This window comes from Tursiops truncatus, chromosome 2 (genome assembly GCF_011762595.2).
Source record: "Tursiops truncatus isolate mTurTru1 chromosome 2, mTurTru1.mat.Y, whole genome shotgun sequence".
NCBI lineage: Eukaryota > Metazoa > Chordata > Mammalia > Artiodactyla > Delphinidae > Tursiops > Tursiops truncatus.
The window spans coordinates 115,929,714-115,950,163 of NC_047035.1; the positions used below are offsets into that span (position 1 = coordinate 115,929,714).

Below are 20,450 nucleotides of genomic sequence, written 5' to 3' on the forward strand. Positions count from 1 at the left end.
ACAATCTAAGTTCTTCCTTCCCTGTGCAGAGGTACTGTGAGGAAGGGACTCTAACTTGACTTCAGTGATGGTGATAGTGGGAGGTGCTCTAAGAACTCCCTATGCCTAGACTGATCCCTCATTCTTCTCCCAGAAGGTTCATATTGCTGGAGGAGTGGGGATGAGAGGAAGGAGAGGTATTCAAAGTTAGGAGGTATGTGAGATGTGCTGTTTGTATGGTTCATTTTCTTATTCCTTAGTGTATGGTGAAGCTTCCTTTGAAATGCAGGCTGATTTATCTGAGCCAGGGGACCGTTAGGGAGGTCGATGTCCATAGCTGGGCAGAACATTGCAGAGAAAACAGTACCCCTCTTTCCCCTGGACATGTGTGGTAGAGGCCATGGGAATCAGTGTGGGAGGAAAGAGGAGGCAGAGTCAGGATTATAGGCCCTTACTCCAGGTTCCCTGGAGCTTTGGCTGCTATGCTCCTGGGCCCCTCCAGCTGGCTGCCCTCTTCCTGGGCTGTTGACTGAGGAGATCCGTATGTCAGAGCCTTTCTGTCCAGAATATAGCAAGATTACTCCACAGCCAAGGCCAAGCCCAGCCTTCACAATGCAGGACTCCTGGTGGCTTCCCTTGACTTCTGTGTGACTTGTGAACAGCTCAGCTTGGAGGAGAAGCTAGGGTTCTGAGTCCTGCAGTACTTAGGGCAGAAAGAATCAGAGGAGCACCAAGCACTGACTGCCTTCCGGAGTCCCACATCATCCCATCTCACCCTCCAACAAGCCTGTCAGTCCAGCATTATTATCCCCATTTTACAGAGAAAGAAACTGAAACTCAGATTAAGGGCCTTGCATGTGACATTTGCCATCATCATCAAGCATTAGTGAGTTCCTGATTAGATCATAACAATTCTTTGCTCAAACCGGCTAATGAAAACCTGAAGTCGTGACAATAGCCTACGAAGTTCTGCCCATTGTCTTTCCTCTCTAACCACCTCACTTCCACCCTTCCTGCTCACTCTGCTCCAGCCACTCTGGCCTCTTTGCTATTTACTCCGTAAAATGACAGGCACATTTCCACGTTCCCACCTTAGGGCCTTTGTTTTTCCTTCACAAGAATGTAAGCTCTACAAAGGCAAGGTAATCGTCATCTCGTTCTCGGATGTATCTCCAGCCCTCAGAACAGTCCGTGGCATTTACCAGGTTCTCAATAAATGTGTGCCTGGTGAATGAATGAATAAATGAATACTGAGACCTAAGATTGCGGGCTGGAAGCCTCTGGACTGGAGGGTATTCGTTCTGAGAGCTGGAGGGTGGGAGAGGGATTCAGAGTGCAGGGAGTGGCCACAACGGGCGCACGGGTCTCCGAAAAGGCTCTCGAGAAACTACATTTCCCATGAAGGTCTGGGGGCAGAGGGGCCGAGGGTGCTGCCGGGAAAAGTATACGTGCTAGAAGCCAGGGCTGGTGCCGCGAAGATGGCCGCTCAGAGAGGTGGGCTGTTGGCTGGGGTGCCAGCGAGCGTGGGGGTGGGTCGCGTCCTCGGACCCTTCCCGACTTGATATACCAGGTAGAACCCACCCGCGGGGCTCTGCGGAAAGATGGATGGGCGCCGGGCAGAGGAGAGGGCACCTGCGATGGGAATTGAGCCGTAATTGCAGCCCTCGAAGGAGGGTCTTGAGGGGAGGGGGCTGCGCCTGGGTTACTTCGAGACCCGGTGCGGTGGAAATAGATTCCTGCCACCCTCTCCCCGTCACCTTAACGCAACTATCTGCCTCACGTCGGCAGAATATCTTTACTGCCGGTCTTAGAGATGGGAACATCGAGGCCTGCAGAAGGGTCTCAACTAACAACCTACAAACCCCTCATTTGACGCTATCCCCCAGACAGATCCCTCAGCTAGGGTGTAGTTTCCCCGCGACAGGAGGGTCAGGCCTCAGGAGTGGAGTGGAAACTGACGCTCTGTCTGTACCCCCAGTATTCCCACTTTCCTGTGTGGTGCAGCAGTATGCCTGGGGGAAGATGGGTTCCAACAGTGAAGTGGCTCGGCTGCTGGCTAGCAGTGACCCACTGGCCCAGATCTCAGAGGACAAACCATATGCAGAGGTGAGACCCGGGCTGTATTTTAGCCTACTTTACCAGCAGGTGGGACCAAGGTACTCCTCCACTCAAGGGGCCCCAGGCAAGTCATGTGAATCAGCTGGGAAGGGAAGACAGGAAAGAGAGAGGAGGCCTCCTTGGCTTTTGAGATCTGTGCGGGTTGATGAACCCACATGGTAGCACTAGAAGAAGTGAGGTTTTGTCATAATAGACTGGAATTTCTCAAGAACTGTCAGCACTTACTGACTTTTATTTTATTATATTTTATTTATTTATTTATGGCTACATTGGGTCTTCGTTGCTGCGCGGGCTTTCTCTAGTTGCAGTGAGTGGGGGCTACTCTTCGTTGTGGTGCACGGGCTTCTCATTTCGGTGGCTTCTCTTGTTGCGGAGCACGGGCTCTAGGCACGCGGACTTCAGTAGTTGTGGCACATGGGCTTCAGTAGTTGTAGCTCGCGGGCTCTAGAGCACAGGCTCAGTAGTTGTGGCGCACAGGCTTAGTTGCTCCGTGGCATGTGGCATCTTCCCAGACCAGGGATCGAACCCACATCCCCTGGATGGAGACGGATTCTTAACCACTGCACCACCAGGGAAGTCCCAGCACTTACTGAATTTTAATTCAGCCCTCCTTGACAATTTACTTTGACTAAGTTTGACTTTTTTTTTTTTTTTTTTTTGTGGTACGCGGGCCTCTCACTGTTGTGGCCTCTCCCGTTGCGGAGCACAGGCTCTGGACGCGCAGGCTCAGCAGCCATGGCTCACGGGCCCAGCCGCTCCCCGGCATGTGGGATCTTCCGGGACCTGGGCACGAACCCGTGTCCCCTGCATCGGCAGGCGGACTCTCAACCACTGTGCCACCAGGGAAGCCCAAGTTTGACATTTTTAATAACCTAAAATATATTTTTTTCCTGCCCATTTAGTAGAGAAAAAGCCAAAGCACAGGAAGGCTTAGCCTCTACTTCTGAGACTAGAATAAATGAATGTTAACCCCTCACAGAGCCACCCGAGAGTCAGAGCTTTTCAGTGACCTTGACAATGCAGGTTTCATTCTCCTCACTGGACAGATGGAGAAACTGATACCCAGAGACAGGAAATAACTAGCCCAAGCCTCCACAGCTGGTTGGAGGCAGAGCCTGGACTAGAGCTTGGGTCTCCTGACTCCTGGTGTTCTGGGTCTGCTGCCCTCATGTATGTCTGTGATGGTATGAGCATTTATACCCGGTCTTGGGAGTCCCATTTCAGAACTTGGCTGCCCTGTGGATAGCACAGGGTAACGGATTGGGGCAGGCCAGTGGGTGGTGCCAGCTTCTTCCTTTTTCCCTCCCAAGTTTCCTGTTTTTACAGCTGTGGATGGGGGCCCACCCCCGGGGAGATGCCAAGATCCTTGACAACAGCATCTTGCAGAAGACCCTAGGCCAGTGGATTGCTGAGAACCAGGACTGCTTGGGTTCGAAGGTCAAGGACACCTTTAATGGCAAGCTGCCCTTTCTCTTCAAAGTGCTCTCAGTCGAAACGGCCCTGTCTATCCAGGCACACCCTAACAAGGTACAGGATCAGGGTAGGGCACAGAGGTCAGGGTAGAGAAGAACTTATGTCAAGGCCCTCCCACAACATTTACTGCTGCTTTTACCCTGCCCATGCCAGGCTCCAGCCCCAAATTAAATCCAAGCCTTCAACTCCCAATTTAGCTCTGCCAAGCCAATTGCTGGTGACACATGTGGCAGCTAAGTTTAAGTGGACAGCTGACCAGCCTGTGCCAGGAGAGCTTCTCCACACTTGTTCCTGGGCTCCCCTCAGCTAACCCAGGACTATTCATATCTGCCATTTTTCCACCTGGCTCTCTCAAAGAGTTTACCTTCCAAGGCAGGGCAAGTACCCTAGTCATTGCCTCAGCTCCACTCCCATGTCTTTCTGCACAAGCCTGTGAGTCACAGCCTAAGCATTTGTGTGTCCAAACTCCTCATTTCTAGATGAGCAAAGTAAGACCCAGAGAAGAGAGGGATTTACCCAAAGTCACACAGCTTGTTAGTGTCAGAGCTTGGCTTGGTGTTTGGGTTTCCTGATTCGCAGTCCTCTTAAAGCCTGCCCCACCTCTCCCCCACAGTTGGTCCACATGCCTGCCTTGGGTTGGCTGAGCCCTGAGTTTCTGAATTATGCCTTGACTGGGCTCAGTGCCAGAGGTAGGAAGCTGACTGGGGAGTGTCGAGAGCAAGGTCTGGGTGAGACTGGTGTCTTCCTAGATGATGGCTGCACCTTAACCATTCTCCTCTTCCCTGGCCATCCCACAGGAGCTGGCAGAGAAGCTGCACCTCCAGGCTCCACAGCACTACCCCGATGCCAACCATAAGCCAGAGATGGCCATTGCCCTCACCCCCTTCCAGGGCTTATGTGGCTTCCGGCCAGTTGAGGAGATTGTGACCTTTCTGACAAGTAAGGTTGGGCAAAATGCTGAGAGCATGCATATTGGCCTAGGATGCATGGGCAGCCCAGGGCAGAGCTGGAACAGTGGCAGAGAACAGAGGCTGCATGTCACAGGAACTGAGGGGCTGGTTGGCCTCATGAATTCTTGACACTCCGAGGGCAGGCCCATGAGACCAGGCTCAGGTGTGATTGCTGAGGGTTGGTGGTGAGCAGTCGCTTTTCACTGCAAAGCTTGCATAGCATTGCCTGGCTCCTTGGTTAGGGATGAGATGGGGAGGCCTCCTCCAGCTTCCCACTTTTGCCCGTTCCATCTTTACCATTCCTGATATGGGCCCCGGCCTGACCTTCCTGCAGAGGTGCCCGAGTTCCAATTTCTAATTGGAGATAATGCAGCAACACAGCTGAAGCAGAGCCTGAGCCGTGACTCCCAGACTGTGGCCTCTGCTCTGCAGAGCTGTTTCTCCCACCTGATGAAGAGCGAGAAGAAGGTAGTGGTGGAGCAGCTCAACCTGTTGGTGAAGCGGATCTCCCAGCAAGGTAGGTGTCTCAGGCCTGGGTGCAACGCTCCGTCCTGGGCCTCTGGCACAGACACTAGGCTGTGGGGATAGGGTTCTCAACCCCTTTGTTCAAGTACAGCACCAAAACGGGCCTGACTTAGATGGCCTGTTAGTGACTTAGCATTTCTTTCGCAGTCTTTGTGGAACAAGGCCCTAGGTTGAGTGCTGCTTCTAGCTGCTCTCCATGGAGTGTTTTATACTTTGGGGCTAGAGAGCAGGAAGGAGATGAAGGGATCCTCTCTCTCCTCCAAAGGCCTGAAGTCCAGAGCTCTCAACCAGTAGATCTTTCCTTAAATACCTGCTCTGTGCCCAACCTTGTGCTAACTAAGGAGAGTTCAGGAAATGACTGTGATGGGTATGGTTGTGTCACCTTTGGGTTGGAGAGTCAATACAAGCAGTGAAAAACAAGGCAGAATGGACTCTTCTGCTGGGAGCATATATGGCACATGTGCTGAGGCCCCAGCTCCTTTTCCAGGCAAGCCCAGAGCTCTTCTGGTTCTGTTTCTCCCCATTTCCCCTACTACCTTTGACCCACAGGGAACTATTTATTTTACCCAAGCATATCCTACGTTTTGTTTTGTTTTGTTTTGTTTTTTGCTGTCTTCTCTGCTTGCATGCCTCTCCCTTTAGGGCTTCTTGCACTCACAGTAGAGCTGATTACTTCTGCTCAGAGCTCCGATAGCACCCTGTTCATACGTCAGGTATAGCCCTTAACACCTGTGTGTAGATATCATCACATGCACACCTGTTAAAACTGGAGTTTTCTCTAGGCCAGGGACCTGTCTCCTTGACCTTCGTGTGTCCCCACAGTGCTTAGCACAGAGTAGGCATTCAGCACGTGTCTGTATGAAGACTCGAAACAACCCTCCAATCCAGACCAACTGGTCTCTTCATTGTGGCACTGACACACTCTGCTTTTACTTAGAGACACCCTCCCCCTTCTCTCCACAGTCAAGGAAGCCCAGCTCACCACCCTCCCCTCCTCCCCCCAGTTCCCACTGCCACCACTCTTGATCAGGCTGAGCTCATCTCCCCTGCTCAGCCTCCAGGACACATTTTAGCCCTTGGTTGCATCCTGCCTCATGCTATCTGGGGTGACCAACCATGTCAGTTTGCCTGGGACTGAGTGATTTTCAGTGTTAAGGGAAGGGCCTGGGCTAACTGGGACAGTTGGTCACCCCACATGGAACCCTTGGGTTATCTCCTAACTAGATTTTAAACTCCTAGAGCAGAGGTTATCAACCAGGGGACACTGACAGTCTGGAGACATTTTTGGTTGTCAAACCCAGGTTTGGGGTGCCAGTGGTATCTCGTGGGTGGAGGCCAGGGATGCTACTGAACATTCTGCAATGCACAGGACAGTCCCCACAACAAAGAATTACCTGTCCCCAAATGTCAATAATGCTGAGGTTGAGAAACACTGTCTAAAAGGACTACACTCTAGCCCTTTTAGTGCCTAGTAGAGTGGTGGGCATATGACTATATAGATAGTCAAAATGGGGAAAACGGCCATCTGTGTAGGCTGGAATATTAAGGAAGGCTGGCCCCCAAAGGGTGGGGGATGTGACGAGGAGAATATGCCCACCAGTTTCTGATTCCTTGGGTAGGATCTTCTCTAGGACTCTCCTTGGCCAGGGTGGGGCTGTGAACACCACTGAGGGTTCCTAAGTGGCCTTGGGTTGCTCTGTGACCCTCAGTGGCTGCTGGAAACAACATGGAGGACATCTATGGGGAACTCTTGCTGCAGCTGCACCAGCAGTACCCAGGTGATATCGGATGCTTTGCCATCTACTTCCTGAACCTGCTTACCCTGAAGCCGGGGGAGGCCATGTTTCTGGAGGCCAACGTGCCCCATGCCTACCTGAAAGGAGGTGAGCCGCATTTCAGCAGTGAGCCCCACTGCCATCCGCCTCAGGCCTTGTTTCACCATCTGGACAAAACAGGAGGGGGTGGTCGAGGAGACCACTTTTAAAGTCCCATCCAGCTCTGACCTCCCAAGGTTCCTGGGGTCAGCAGGGAAGTGACCAATAGGGACGATGAATGCCAGCTTCAGTTGGACAACTGCTTGAATCCTCACACCACCCCTGTGAGGTCATGATGCTCTCATGTTAAGACCTGTCAATATGTGTGGGAACCACAGTTTGAATCCAGGCTATATTGGATCAAGGGCGTTGTTCTCTTCCCTGCCTTCACATGTCTGTCCTGTCTTTGCAGAGATTTTATGTTAAAAAACACATTGCTGGGCTTCCCTGGTGGCGCAGTGGTTGAGAGTCCGCCTGCTGATGCAGGGGACACGGGTTTGTGCCCCGGTCCGGGAAGATCCCACATGCCGCGGAGCGGCTGAACCTGTGAGCCATGGCCGCTGAGCCTGCGCGTCCAGAGCCTGTGGAGAGGCCACAACAGGGAGAGGCCCGCGTACCGCAAAAAAAACAAAAAAACAAAAAACCCAAAAAAACACATTGCCACAGAACGGTGTCACATTTTGACTGTTGGCCATTTATCTACTCGTGGACAGGATTCTGTGGTAGAAGGGGAAATTATAAAATCTCTAGAGGGTTGGGGCTCCTCCAGGGGATAAACATGACTCCCCTTGACAATGGTGGGTGACGTGTCACCTGTTTTGGTATCTGTTATCTCAGCCCATTCTCACAGAAGACGCAATTCACATATTTTTATCTAATTCTACAGAGAGCTCATGGCACTCAAGTTAGAAGGCCCTGCCCTGGAGAGCCAAATTCCAAGGCATCCTTCATTAGCTTACCACATGACAACTGTCTGTCCCCAGACTGCGTGGAGTGCATGGCATGTTCGGACAACACGGTGCGTGCTGGCCTGACGCCCAAGTTCATCGATGTGCCAACTTTGTGTGAAATGCTCAGCTATATCCCCAGCCCCAGCCAGGACAGGCTTTTTCCTCCAGCACGGAGTCAGGAAGACCCCTACCTCTCTATCTATGATCCCCCTGTGCCAGACTTCACCGTTATGAAGATGGAGGTGAGTGAGGGCTGTGGTGGGTGTTTTTTTTTTTTTTTTTTTTTTTGGGTGGGTGTTTTTGTGTGGCATGAAGAACACTGGCAAGGGCCACAATGTGGAGTATACCTGGGGCTGGGTTTCCTTTCTGCCAAGCTCGCGTGATGGGAGAATGGCCACAGGGCCTGTCTGTGGCTCTCTGCACCAGGGACCAGACAAGGGCCTCCGTGCTGACAAAAGCCCGAGCTGTGGGGGAGAAGGTGGCAGAGCTCTCCCTCTCACTGTCCTTGGGGTTGTCCTGGGACCCCTGTGAGCTAACAGCAGCTCAAACCCTGCTCCATCTTGCTGTTTCTTTCTGCCCAGGTGCCTGGCTCCGTCACTGAATATAGGGTCTTGGCGCTGGACTCTGCAAGTATCCTCCTGATGGTGCAGGGGACAGTGACAGCCAGCACCTGCACAGCCCAGGCCACAATCTCCCTGAAGCGTGGCGGGGTGCTCTTCATTGGGGCCAATGAGAGTGTCTCACTGAAGCTCACGCTGCCTAAGGACCTGCTGATGTTCCGTGCCTGCTGCCTGCTGTAGAGGCCACAGCCTTCCTGGCTCTTCTCTGCCAGTCACCCTACATCCTGGCCAGCCTCACCTCCTCAGGCCCAGCCCAAATCCCTTCCCTGTTCCGGGCTCTTTGGGTATACCCTGAAAGAGCTGGGGTAGAAGAGCTTGAAGTCAGTGACTCCTGAGCAGGCCTAGGCTGAACCGTCTTCTTCCTGGTAGGAGGGGCCCACGTGAGAACTGAGGGCTAATACTCCCCTTGTATTCTTGCCACCCTTGAGCCAGGCTCTCCCCGATGCACGAAGCTGCAGCTGTTCCAGCCTATAGCATTAGGCAAGGTGGTGAAATCTATGATTAGCTCAATATCAGTCACGGCAAGATAGGTAATTAATTTGGAAGAACAGGGTTCTGGCCCCAGGACTGCCCATTTCCTCAGTGCAGAGAAGGAGGGAAAAGGGTAGGCCTGTGGACTAATGTTGCTGTGTCAAAGCAATTAAAGATCACCTGTGTTGAGGCCTGTGGGCTAAAGAGTACTCAGCCTTTGCCATTCCAGTCCCTGAAGCCGGCTGAAAGAGCCCTCCCTGGATGTTGTCCAGTTTTTGCTTTATTCCTGTTTCAGACAGCTTCCTGAGGTAGGCAGGCTAGACTCCAGAGGTCTTATAAAGGAAGGTGTGGGAGAGATAGCCTGCTGTAGCTTCAGCTGCAGAGCTTGCAGGCAAACCTTGGGCCCTCCAGCCCTGCACACAGTGGAATATGGGTCTAAAGAAAGGCATTGTCAGTGCAGAGGTTGTTCTCTCCAGTGCTTTAGTTGGCTTTAGGGCAGGGATCATCAGGCTAAGGCCAGCAGGCTGGATCTGGCCACGCCCTTTCATTTACATACCGTCCAGCTCCATTCAGGCTACGATGGCAAAGTTGAGTAGGTGCACCGAACTGTATGGCCTGCAAAGCCAAATGTACTGACTGGCCCTTCACAAAGGTTGTCAATCACTTCTCTAGAGCACATTAAGTCACTGTAGATACAGGGACTAAAGGACAGGACAATCTAATTAGTGTTGTGAAGAGAAATCAAGCTACTTTTTTCCTACAATGGCAGGAAGTATCTATGAGGGCATCTACTCTCCCTGTGCCTACCCTCTAGAGGTGGGACACACCCAGGAGGTTGCACAGCTGTGTGTTTTGCCACTGAAGTTTCTGACTAGCAGTCTTAGATGCTATCACCCCAGACTAAGCAGAGACCCAGGCTAGTAGCTCCTTCCTGTAGGTAACGGATTAATCTCACACAAAAGAATCTTTCTGGGCTGCTGCCCACACTAGACCTGTACAATGGAATTCCAGGAAACTACCTTCAAAAAAGTTCTAGCCAATCTGTTCGGCTTTTTCTGGCTTCCAGTAAATTTTCTTCAGCTGAAAAAAAAACCCTGAAAAACAAAACAAAACCTGGGAAGAAAGGGTCTGCCAAAGGGAATTCATTCTAATGAGAAGTGATATGCAAAGGCATATTCCATCCGTGGTCTCCAATGAGCAGGCCTGAAAACTACGCCTATTGGGAACAGGAGAAAGGAGAGGCAGTCCTCAGAAGAACGGTTGGGGCTATTAGGCTATTTCTTCATTTCAGAATTCAGAAGGGGCAATGACCGTGGTCTAGGCCTTTGTTAAAAATCCTATTGCAACACAGAGACTCAGGCTCAACTAGCATGATTGTATTTATTCTTACAAACTTACAGAGCTATAGAAGCCTAAGCCAAGAGTTCTGTAGAGTAAACACCATACAGTACCACTCCCATCTGTGAGGTAAGCCTGAATACCTCCCTGTCTCCTCAGAGCGCTGTCACCTGCAACACACCCAGCACTTTTAATTAAGGCAGTCTGGTTCTAGACACCTTGGTGCCTTTATTCGTGACATTCGTGGCTTCTAGCCCCAAGCAATCGACCATTTCTACCCTTCCTTGCTGTACAATGTTCCTGCAACTTTTTCTACGAAGGTAATGCCTTCCACACAGGGTCAACCAGCTCTGAAACATTCCGGGGGAGAGGTGTGGCCAAATACACCAGTGTGGCTTTACGACAGCAACCACCGGAGGGCCTGGTTCTTGGGGTCCTGCTGCCATCCTCACCCCCAGCAGCTGTCAAACACTCAGGCTACTCTGTCCTAACCAAATGAAGCAACAGACTGGGCAAGTTCCCAAGTTGGGGTCACACCTCAATCCTGACTACCCTATCCCTTAGGCTGGGAACCCTGTCCACTTCCATTCAGTCCCATTTGGTTGTAGGTAAGGCCAAAAAAAAAAAGAGAACCACTAAAAAATTAAATTCCAGAGAGAGGTCTGGTATAGCAAGAGATGCTATCTACTGGGGGGTCACAGGAGATGATGCCGGCCTTTTGGTGTTTTCATACTGGGGACTGAAAGGCTGTATTGAACCCAGAGGTTTACTGTAAAGCCCAATCCTGAGTATCCACTGTGAGGCCCATGCTGTGGTCAGAGGAATCTGGATGCAACAGAATGGCTTTCCCTAGGGTGAAGGGAGGCCCTCTGCAATGGCAAGATTATTTCCTCGGGGGGGGGGGGGGCGTGGGAGCTTTCCCAGGTCCCTCCTCCTCATCCTGTCTGTGAGTCTCTGTCTCTGTCAAAGCCCACATATCTGCACCAGTATACTTTTCACCCATTGCTGCTACTCAAGTGTAAAAAGTTAAATAGGGGAATTCCCTGGCGGTCCAGTGGTTAGGACTCCGCGCTTCCACTGCAGGGGCCTGGGTTTCATCCCTCCCTGGACGGGGAACCAACACTGCCACAAGCCGCAGTGCGGCGGGGGTGGGGGAAAATATAAAGTTAAACAAATGGGAAGGCACCTAACTACTCCTGCAGCTCCCTCTGCTGGTAAGCAAAAAGTGCAGGCTTCCGGGGCGAGCTCCAGAACCTTCACCCAACCTTAGCTCAAGGACTGGGTGAAGATACTAGCTAAGACCAAGGTGAAGAATGGCAACCAAGGAAAGACAAATTTTGTCTACACAGTAGAGCAGTTTTTCTCTAAGGATGGACGGACCAAGTTACTAAGCTCACCCAGACAGTTGGACCAGATGGGAATGCTGTGCTTCCAGGGATTCTGGAAGCCTTGATCAGGTTGTGCCATTAAGCAACCTGCTGAACAGTCAAACAGGAACAACTGGAAGAGGGCCTTCAAAGGGCCCTGCTTTATGTTCTCTTGAAGGTCAAATAGGTAACCCATCTTGGAGCTAGGAAGAGGAGGAGAGCATATGGAATTTCTTGAACTGGATTGGTCCCAAATAGTTAAATTCTTTTTCAGAGACTCCCAGCTGCAAGCCATAAAGTGCTGTTCTCTGCCTCCACACAACATATCCAGCACAACCTGGGCGCAGGAGCTCTCCTTTCCCCTCCATACGGCATGGTGACAAAGATGTCTGCAAGTTTTTCTCTTAGCCAACTTTGTCACTCACCATAAGAACCAGAATTCCTCTGTTCCTTCCCTTATTAAAGTGGTTTCTCCAACCATTCCAACAGCAGAGGAAAACTGCAGAATCCCACCTATCCCCTGTGGCCCAGATGGGGGCCTCTGGCCTGAGAAGCACCAGGTATGGGGTAACTGCGGTCACTGACTTTCCCAGAGGGTCAGTGTCTCCAGTGATTCGGGGGTTGACAGCAGTTCCCACTGCACTCTGTGACCAATGAAGGGCCAACAGGACTCTGCAGTCATGGTGAGCAGGGCCCATCTTAGGGGGTTATGTCTACTGGAGGGTACAGGAGGAAGCATCCCTAAGACAGCACCAGCAGCAGGAGCATGTGGAGGAAGTCATAGGCTTGGGGGGAATGAGGTCCAAGTCCTCATCGTCTGGAATCTCATCCAGGTGGTACCCATCCTGGAGCAGCTGCCGGCTCACATCCTGGTTCACCTGCTAAGAGCAGGAGAGGAGAGAACTATAAGCCAGGCTACAAGGCAGAAATAACTGCTGCCCAAAAGGCAGACCCGCATTTCCTTACTATGCATGCTCCACCCTCAGGCCAAGCCCACACAACCCGGGATTACAGGAAGAAGTGCCTCACCCAGCAGGGAGGGACATCCAGGGGCCTGAGCCAGTACTATCCAGGCTGCATTGTCACTAGCTGCCAGGGCAGCTGCCCTCACTAAAGAATCCTGAGAAAGCTGATATAAATATCAGATTACAGATTATGTTTGAAAGTCAAGACCTGACCATTCCCACTGGGAACCCAGACTGGTCCCTATGAAGGCTGAAGAATATGGAACAATGATAACAGAATAATCGGGTAGAAGGGTAGAGGAATATGGGTTAGAGTTGAACGGGGTGGGGAATAGCTTATTCTGCACTGCCAGTTAGCCATGTCATCCTTTGATGCCAACAGAGCTCATTCCTTGCAAAGTGGCATCTGTCAGCCCGGCTTCACCAATTCCACTGAGCAGAAGGAAAATGAGACTGCAGAGTGTAGGACTTTCTCTGGTTCTTGGCTAATTTTTTTTTTCTTTTTTTTTTAACAATCTTAGGCACCCAGAGGTTCAAGGAGGATACAGTTTTCAAACTGCCTGTATTCTCTGGCAGAAACTCAGGGGGCGGCCAAGGGTTTCCAGGAGAATAAGGAAGAAATACCAGTGGTATACAGTCAGGTCCCCAGCACTTCATCTCTGTCAAAGGCAGTAAGCCGCACGTGCCAGAACTTTACGTCCCCGTGTTTCTGTCTGGGCCAGTCACTCTGGAAACTGTCCAAAAGGCCAGCCCAGGAGTATCTATCTCTGTCTCAGTTCCCATAGATGGAACAACTGAAGGAACAGAAGTCGGCCTGGAAGAAAGCAAGCTTGGTGGAGGATGGCCAGGGGAGGGACAGAAATGCTAATCTCAGATAAAAGACAATCAAAAGAAGGGAGACTAGAATTACTGTGTGATGCTGGAGGCAGGACTAGGACCACTAAGTCCAGGCTGCAGGAGACACTTCCAATTAACAAGGAAGACTTCTCTACGAGCTACCTGAATTGTGTGTGCCGGTGGGGGAAGACAGGCAGCAAGGTTTCTTGAAGGTAGTACTCACTACTCACTACCCAATTACAAGAAGCATTCAAACAAGCAGAGGATGGTAAACACTTAGCTGGGATTTATCAAGAGGATTCCTTTTCTAAGTGGTGGCCTGGATTGGAAGACTAGTGAGGTCATTTCCATCCCTAAGGGTCTATGGTCTCCTGGACTTTCAACAGCACTCCTCAGACACCTAAACTTCTGCTGGAAGAAGAGGGCAGAGTAGAAGATTGGAGAACAGACTGGAAGTCTAGCACAGTGCCATGCATACAGCAGGAACCAGACAAGCATTTGGCAGCGGCAGTGACACTGCCTGCAGCCTGGCCCCACCACAGAAAGGTGCTCTGGACTTGCCTCTGCAGAGGAATACCCGGAGGAGTATCTGGATTCCAGCTCCCCATCACTAGGAGAAAAGGAAGACAGTCAGTTCGGGGAGATGCCCGTGGAGCACAGCTACAAATGGCAAGGTGCACAGCATGCAAAGGAGTCTGGAGGACTTGTGAAGCAAAGACCACACACCATAGAACTCAAACCCATAATCTGCCATGAGTATAAATGGCTCCTTCCATTGGCTCCAGCAGGGACAGGGTCACTGTCACTAACAGTGCAGACATAATAGGGCAGGATGATTCCCCCAGACAAGGTTGGTGCTTCAAATCCAAGAGCAGCAAGATCACCTATGAGTCCTCTAAGCAAGCCATCCTGGGAAGAGATAGTGCTCTGAAGCAGCAGCCCTGGAACATGCACAAAAGGTCTTGGAAGAGACAGGGAATAAGCGAAGCAAGTGATCTGAAATTTTATCCAAGTCACTCCCCAAGGGGTATTTTCAAGGAGGGCACTCACCTGTCAGAGTCGAGGGACACCAGGTTTTCATCTGGACTCTGACTAAGAGCAGTATAGCCCTTGTTAAACTTCACTGACCTGAGGGGAGATGGGGGGACAGACCAAGCATAGATGAAACGCCAGCATTTCACAAGGAAAGCCAGAGTCCTCGCCCTTATGGAAAAAAAAAAAACTGCACTACTCCTGACTTGCCTTCTGTCTGGACAGCCACCACTGCCTGCCATGTATCTGGGCACAGCTCCTCAGAATGTGCACTTCCCCACACCACTCCCCCTGCTGCTCCTAAGCAAAAGCACACCTCTTTCATGAATCAGGAAAAGCCCCATCTCCCCACCTTATTTAACCAGAGAACAGAAAATCCAAAGTCCTTAGACAAATTCCTTCACCTGCTTTAGCTCTTCTTTGTGAAAGAGGCCCTGGATAAGGTCCCATCCAGCCCTCAGAGTTTACCGTCTGTTAAGAAGAAAATACAGCCCTGGCTGTTTCCACACTGCTCTCCATCCTCACTTCTGGGGATCCCAGCCACTATGCTCCCCCCTAATTTAGACAGTGAATGATCCTAGGCACTGACGAAAACTCTTATTCCAAAGCTCCTTCCCTGACGTCATCACATCCTGGAAGGGAAAGACAAGGTCGTTCCTCTTCCCGTTTTAAAACAGTGAACCGGACAGGTTGGCCTTAGGAGCATCACTAGCTGGGCCTTAAGCGTGGGTACTCTGTCTCCCAGACTACGCTAAGGCCTTCTCTGGAAACGCTTGCACAGAGGAGGTGGCGCCTGCTGAGACCTTTTCCCTGAAGAGTCGGGGCGGTTCGGCGCGGCCCCCAGCATGCCTTTTCTCCGCAGAACTGCCTTAGCCAGGTCCCGGTGCTTCTCTGGAAGTCAAAGGGACCGGGTCAGCGGAGTGTTCCCCACTCCGCCGTGCCTCCCAAACGCCAGGAGCCCGCTCTCCGAACAGACTTCCGGGTGCGGGAGCGGGCTGTAGGAGCCCCTCCGGGGTCGACCCAGCGGCGCTCCGGAGCCCGCCCGGGACGCGGCAGCCCGCCCAAGCAGAGACCCCTCATCGGGCCGCACTCACGCAGCTTGGCCTGACTGGAAGGCGCGCGCGCCACCATGTACGGCCCCCGCTTCTCCACAGCCGCCGGGGTCCGCTTCCCCAGCCAGGGGACTCCAATGCCGCTTCGCTCGGTGGGCGGCCCTGCAGCTCCGGTCCCGCTGGGCCGGGGTGCCGGGAGAGACGCCCTCGCCGCAGGCTCGCTGGGCTCCGCCGTCGCCATCGCCTGGCCCCGCCCCGCCGAGCCCCGCCTCCTGACTAACCAGCTGTCAGCCGGGAGGCGGTCCCTCCTCAAGCAAGATGGCGACGCGCAGGTGTGGGCCGTAAGCGCCCGAGCTTTCTGGTGGCGCCTGCTGCAGGGTTGGCTCAACTGTTCCGCCCTTCCGGGGGCTGGATTGTTTCAGTCCCTCCTTTCTAGCACCCTGCGGTGCTCGTAATCGGCCTGACCCTGGGGATGTCAAGCCAAGTTATGTCTCTAGTCGAAATTAAATATCGATATTTCCGGGGGGCTGCGGGTGCGCGCCCTCAGACTCAGAGCCCGTTAGGCCGTGGCGCGCACGCGCTCCCCGCAGTGTTTCCGCACAGGTCCTCTCGCCACAGCTGGAGCTCCCCAAGGGCGGACCGGGGAGAGGCTGGATTGAACCGAAAAGAGCGGTATGACAAAGGGAGGTATTAACTCCCGTCTCTACAAAAGGAAACAGGCTAGAGAGAAAGGTTCAAGGACCTTGTGGAGGTCACACAAACTAGAGGCAGTGCCTTGGGAACGCCAAACCTTCGTTATTTCCAACACCACGCTGTGCCCGAGACCTTGGATGAGACCTGACCTTCTCTAGGACTCAGTTTCCACATTTTAAAATGAAACCAACGTCACTACCTGTCGTACAGTGATAAACAAGGACAAAATAGTACTTGGAAAGAAGAGCAAAAGTGCGCTGTGTTTGGGACTTCCCTAGTGGTGCAGTGGTTAAGACTCCACGCTCCCAATGCAAGGGACCCGGGTTCCATCCCTGGTCAGGGAACTAGATCCCCCATGCATGCCAGGCAACTAAAGATCCCACGGGCAGCAACGACGATCCGGCGCAGCCAAATAAATAATAACTAAATACTAAGAAAGAAAGTGTGCTGTGTTTGTGTGCGTCGGGGCATGGAGCTGTCATGGCTCTTGACGTTTCTGGACCCCAAGGGATGTGCTTGTGGCTGGCTGGAAAGTAGCTCCAGATCCTTGTAGTAATTGCCAAATCTCACAAGGCTGTCCCAAGGTGAATTTATTAGCTTCCACAGGGTAGGTCAACAGTGTGCAACTTATGAACCCCCAGGGCCACCCAGAGAGTTGAGCAGGAGTATGCCGCAGACAGGATAAGAGGAAAGGACTAAATTTTTTGAAAAATCAGAAGCGCAAAGGAATGCTAACTATTTGGGTAGATTCCACCGCTGTTTTTGACCTCCAGACAGCAATTTCATGTGGCTCAACTTAATATTTAATCCTCCTGACCTCCCAATGAAGCACTGTTACTCCCACTAAGCAAATGAGGCTTAGATTTGGTCAAATTCACCAGTTAAGTGGTAAACCTGGAATTTGTTATTTATTATGTTTTTTTTTTATACAGCAGGTTCTTATTATCCATTTTATACATATTAGTGTATATGTCAATCCCAATCTCCCAATTCATCACATCTGCATCTATTGAGATGATCATACAGTTTTCATCCTTTTATTTTGTTAATGTGATGTTCATTAAGTCCCCTACATACAACCAAGTTCTGTTCCGAGAATGCGTTTGTAAGTCCAATTTGTTCATAAGTCTAACAAAGTTAGCCTAGGTAGCCAACTAACACAATTGGCTATATAGTACTGTACTGTAATAGGTTTATAGTATTTTTCACGCAAATAATACATAAAAAACAAACACAAATATAAAGAAGACATTTTAAATCTTACAAGTAAGTACCTTGAAAAGTATGCTGGACACGTGAACTAACTCAAGTGATTGGACATACAAACACACGTTCGCACCTTTGAAAGTTCACAACTTGAAGGTTCATATGTAGGGGACTTACTGTATCATGTTGATTGATTTGTGGATATTGAACCATCCTTGCATTCCTGGAATAAATTCCACTTGATAATGTTGTATGATACTTTAAATATATTGTTGAATTCTGTTTCCTACTATTTTGTTGAGGATCTTTGCATCTGTGTTCATCAGGGGTGAATTTTTTATCCTGCTACTTCTTTCCGAGGTTCTCTTTTCCCATCTCACCAGGTTTCAGATTTTACCTTTTGACTTTTCCTATTACTGGTAGAGCACAGATAACTGACAAATGGAGCCTATGAATCTGCGGGTCTTTCTGCGTTTCCAGGTCACCAGCCCCACCTTAATCCCCACATTAATTCATGTCATCTCCCTCTAGGGAAGAGATATTTCCCGATCCTCATATGGTACTGTCATACCTACTTCACATATATATAAGGAAAGTGACAGTCACAGGGATTGATTTGCCGAAGGCCACAGAGTTGTATAGGTAAGAGTTGAATCCTTATGTGCCTCAAAGGCCTGACCTCTTTTTATACCAGTCAGGTGTATGTCTTTAATGTTATGGACTGAATTGTGCCCCCACCCACCCAAATTCATATGTTGAAGCCCTAATCCCCAATGTGCCTTTATTCAGAGCTAAAGCCTTTAAGGGGGTGATTAAGGTTAAATGAGGTCATAAGGGTGGAGCTGTAATCCAATAGGATTGGTGTCCTTTTAAGAAAAGAGACACCAGGGAATTCCCTGGCAGTCCAGTGGTTAGGACTCTGCACTTCCACTGAAGGGGACACGGACCACAGCTGTGGTGAGCCAAGGCTACTACAGAATCACATCACTTTTTTTTTAACATCTTTATTGGAGTATAATTGCTTTACAATGGTGTGTTAGTTTCTGCTGTATAACAAAGTGAATCAGCTATACACATACATATATCCCCATTATCTCCTCCCTCTTGCATCTCCCTCCCACCCTCCCTACCCCACCCCTCTAGGTGGTCACAAAGCACCAAGCTGATCTCCCTGTGCTATGTGGCTGCTTCCCACTAGCTCTCTATTTTACATTTGTTGGTATAGATAAGTCCATGCCACTCTCTCATTTCGTCCCAGCTTACCCTCCTCCCTCCCACTTTTCTTTGTTTTGAACAAACCTCCCCAACGTAGGAAAATTATGCAAAATTGGGCCAAATGAACTTGCCTTTGCAAAACATGGAAGATGGACTCCATGTGCTGCTAAGGACAAGCGCCCTGGCATCTGTACAAACAGGAGAAACTGCATCGGCAGCTAGCAAAGCTTAGGAAAGAATGGCTAGGCTTAAACCATTTTCCTAAGCACCATGATTATAAAAATGATTATAATGAATAAGACCTAATCTTATTAATCTTTCATTCTCATTATAAGCCTGCAAAGTAGCTCCCATTTTCAGATCATAAAACAGAAGCACAGGAAGGTTGGCTAACTTATCCATAGTCATATAACTGCTATATAGAATGGGATTTGAACATAGGTCTAAATACAAACCATTTTCTCACCCTATTTCTACATTGTGTTGCCTTCTGTTGGTTGATGGGTAAATGTAAAAAAAAAAAAAAAATGCTGGACATACTCACATCATGTCCCTCTTGAGGCGATATAATTGGAATTTCACATCATCTGTGTAGTACTGTAGTACCCCCTTACCCATGCAGGATACATTCCAGGACCCCCAGTGGATGCCTGAAACTGGGGATAGTACAGAACGAACCCTGTAAAGACTATGTTTTTTCCTATACATACCTATGATAAAGCTTAATTTATAAATTAGGCACAGTAAGAGATTAACAATAACTAATAAAAATGTAGTGTAATAAAAGTTACGTGAATGTGGTCTCTCTCTCTCCCTCAGAATATCTTATTGTACAAATTTAATGTCTTTCCATCTTAACTAAGCGCTTATCTCACTGTGGCTATAACTTTTGCAGTTCAAGGTTCAACAGCAAAACTAGCACAAATATTTTTCCTTCTTCACGATAAAACAGACTGGAGTTGTTCTTAGACCTTAGCACCCTCAGCATAGGACTTTTTTTTCTTTCCTTATTAAGTCAAGAACTTTCACCTTTTCACTTAAAGGAAGCACTTTCCAGGTTCTCTTTAGCATATGCAAATTGCCAGCATTACTACTCTTGCACTTTGGGGATATTATTAAGTAAAGTTATTTGAACACAAGCACTGTGATATCATGATAGTCAACCTGATAACTAAGACAGCTACTAAGTGACTAATGGGATGGATGGGATGGAGAGGGAAAGCGAAAGATTTCATTATGCTACTCAGAACGGTGCTCAATTTAAAACATGTTTATTTCTGGAATTTTCCATATAATATTTTTGTACCTCAGTTTACTATGGGTAACAAATTGCAGAAAGCAAAACTGCAGATAAGGGAAGGGACTACTACATCCTTGCCAGAAACATTTAACTGGATTTTAATATGAGGAAACAATCAGGAAGATGCAGATGTAGGACATTCTACACCACTGGCCTGGCCTCTTCAGAAAAATCAATTGTATATATTTTATGCCAAACTTCTTGAAGCATGTTAATGGTACTGTGGTTATTTAGGAGGAAAAGGCCTCTCTCTTAAACGTTGCTTAAGTATTTAGGGGTAGGGGCTTCCCTGGTGGCACAATGGTTAAGAATCCGCCTGCCAATGCAGGGGACACGGGTTTGAGCCCTGGTCCGGGAAGATCCCACGTGCTGTGGAGCAACTAAGTTCGTGTGCCACAACTACTGAGCCTGTGCTCTAGGGCCCATGAGCCACAACTACTGAGCCCACGTGCCACAACTACTGAAGCCCACATGCCTAGAGCCCGTGCTCTGCAACAAGAGAAGCCACCACAATGAGAAGCCTGCGCACCCCAACGAAGAGTAGC

General features: G+C 50.0%; 2 protein-coding genes across 10 annotated transcripts; one reads left to right on the forward strand and one right to left on the reverse strand.

Annotated features, from left to right (window-relative positions):
- The first annotated feature begins 1,332 nt into the window (after positions 1–1,332).
- Positions 1,333–9,109, forward strand: MPI (mannose phosphate isomerase). 8 transcript variants are annotated; one of them, XM_004312127.4, is made up of 8 exons: positions 1,333–1,473; positions 1,958–2,085; positions 3,424–3,624; positions 4,368–4,509; positions 4,855–5,037; positions 6,755–6,928; positions 7,843–8,051; positions 8,391–9,109. In XM_004312127.4, the coding sequence occupies exons 1-8, from the start codon at positions 1,458–1,460 to the stop codon at positions 8,607–8,609; spliced, it is 1,272 nt and encodes a 423-aa protein (XP_004312175.1). In that variant the 5' UTR covers positions 1,333–1,457; the 3' UTR covers positions 8,610–9,109. The 8 variants fall into 8 exon arrangements, with proteins under 8 accessions (XP_004312175.1, XP_073657355.1, XP_019805312.1 ...); XM_019949753.3 differs by having other exon boundaries at positions 1,425–1,549; positions 3,408–3,624; XM_019949758.3 differs by having other exon boundaries at positions 1,425–1,549.
- A 1,152-nt stretch (positions 9,110–10,261) lies between these two features.
- Positions 10,262–15,775, reverse strand: FAM219B (family with sequence similarity 219 member B). 2 transcript variants are annotated; one of them, XM_019949784.3, is made up of 5 exons: positions 15,534–15,775; positions 15,243–15,330; positions 14,458–14,535; positions 13,969–14,017; positions 10,262–12,483 (listed from the first exon to the last, which is right to left on the reverse strand). In XM_019949784.3, exons 1-5 carry the CDS (start codon positions 15,730–15,732, stop codon positions 12,319–12,321), a joined length of 579 nt encoding a protein of 192 aa, XP_019805343.1. In that variant the 5' UTR covers positions 15,733–15,775; the 3' UTR covers positions 10,262–12,318. The 2 variants fall into 2 exon arrangements, with proteins under 2 accessions (XP_019805343.1, XP_004312174.1); XM_004312126.4 differs by having other exon boundaries at positions 10,262–12,486; positions 15,534–15,773.
- Between the last annotated feature and the right edge of the window lie 4,675 nt (positions 15,776–20,450).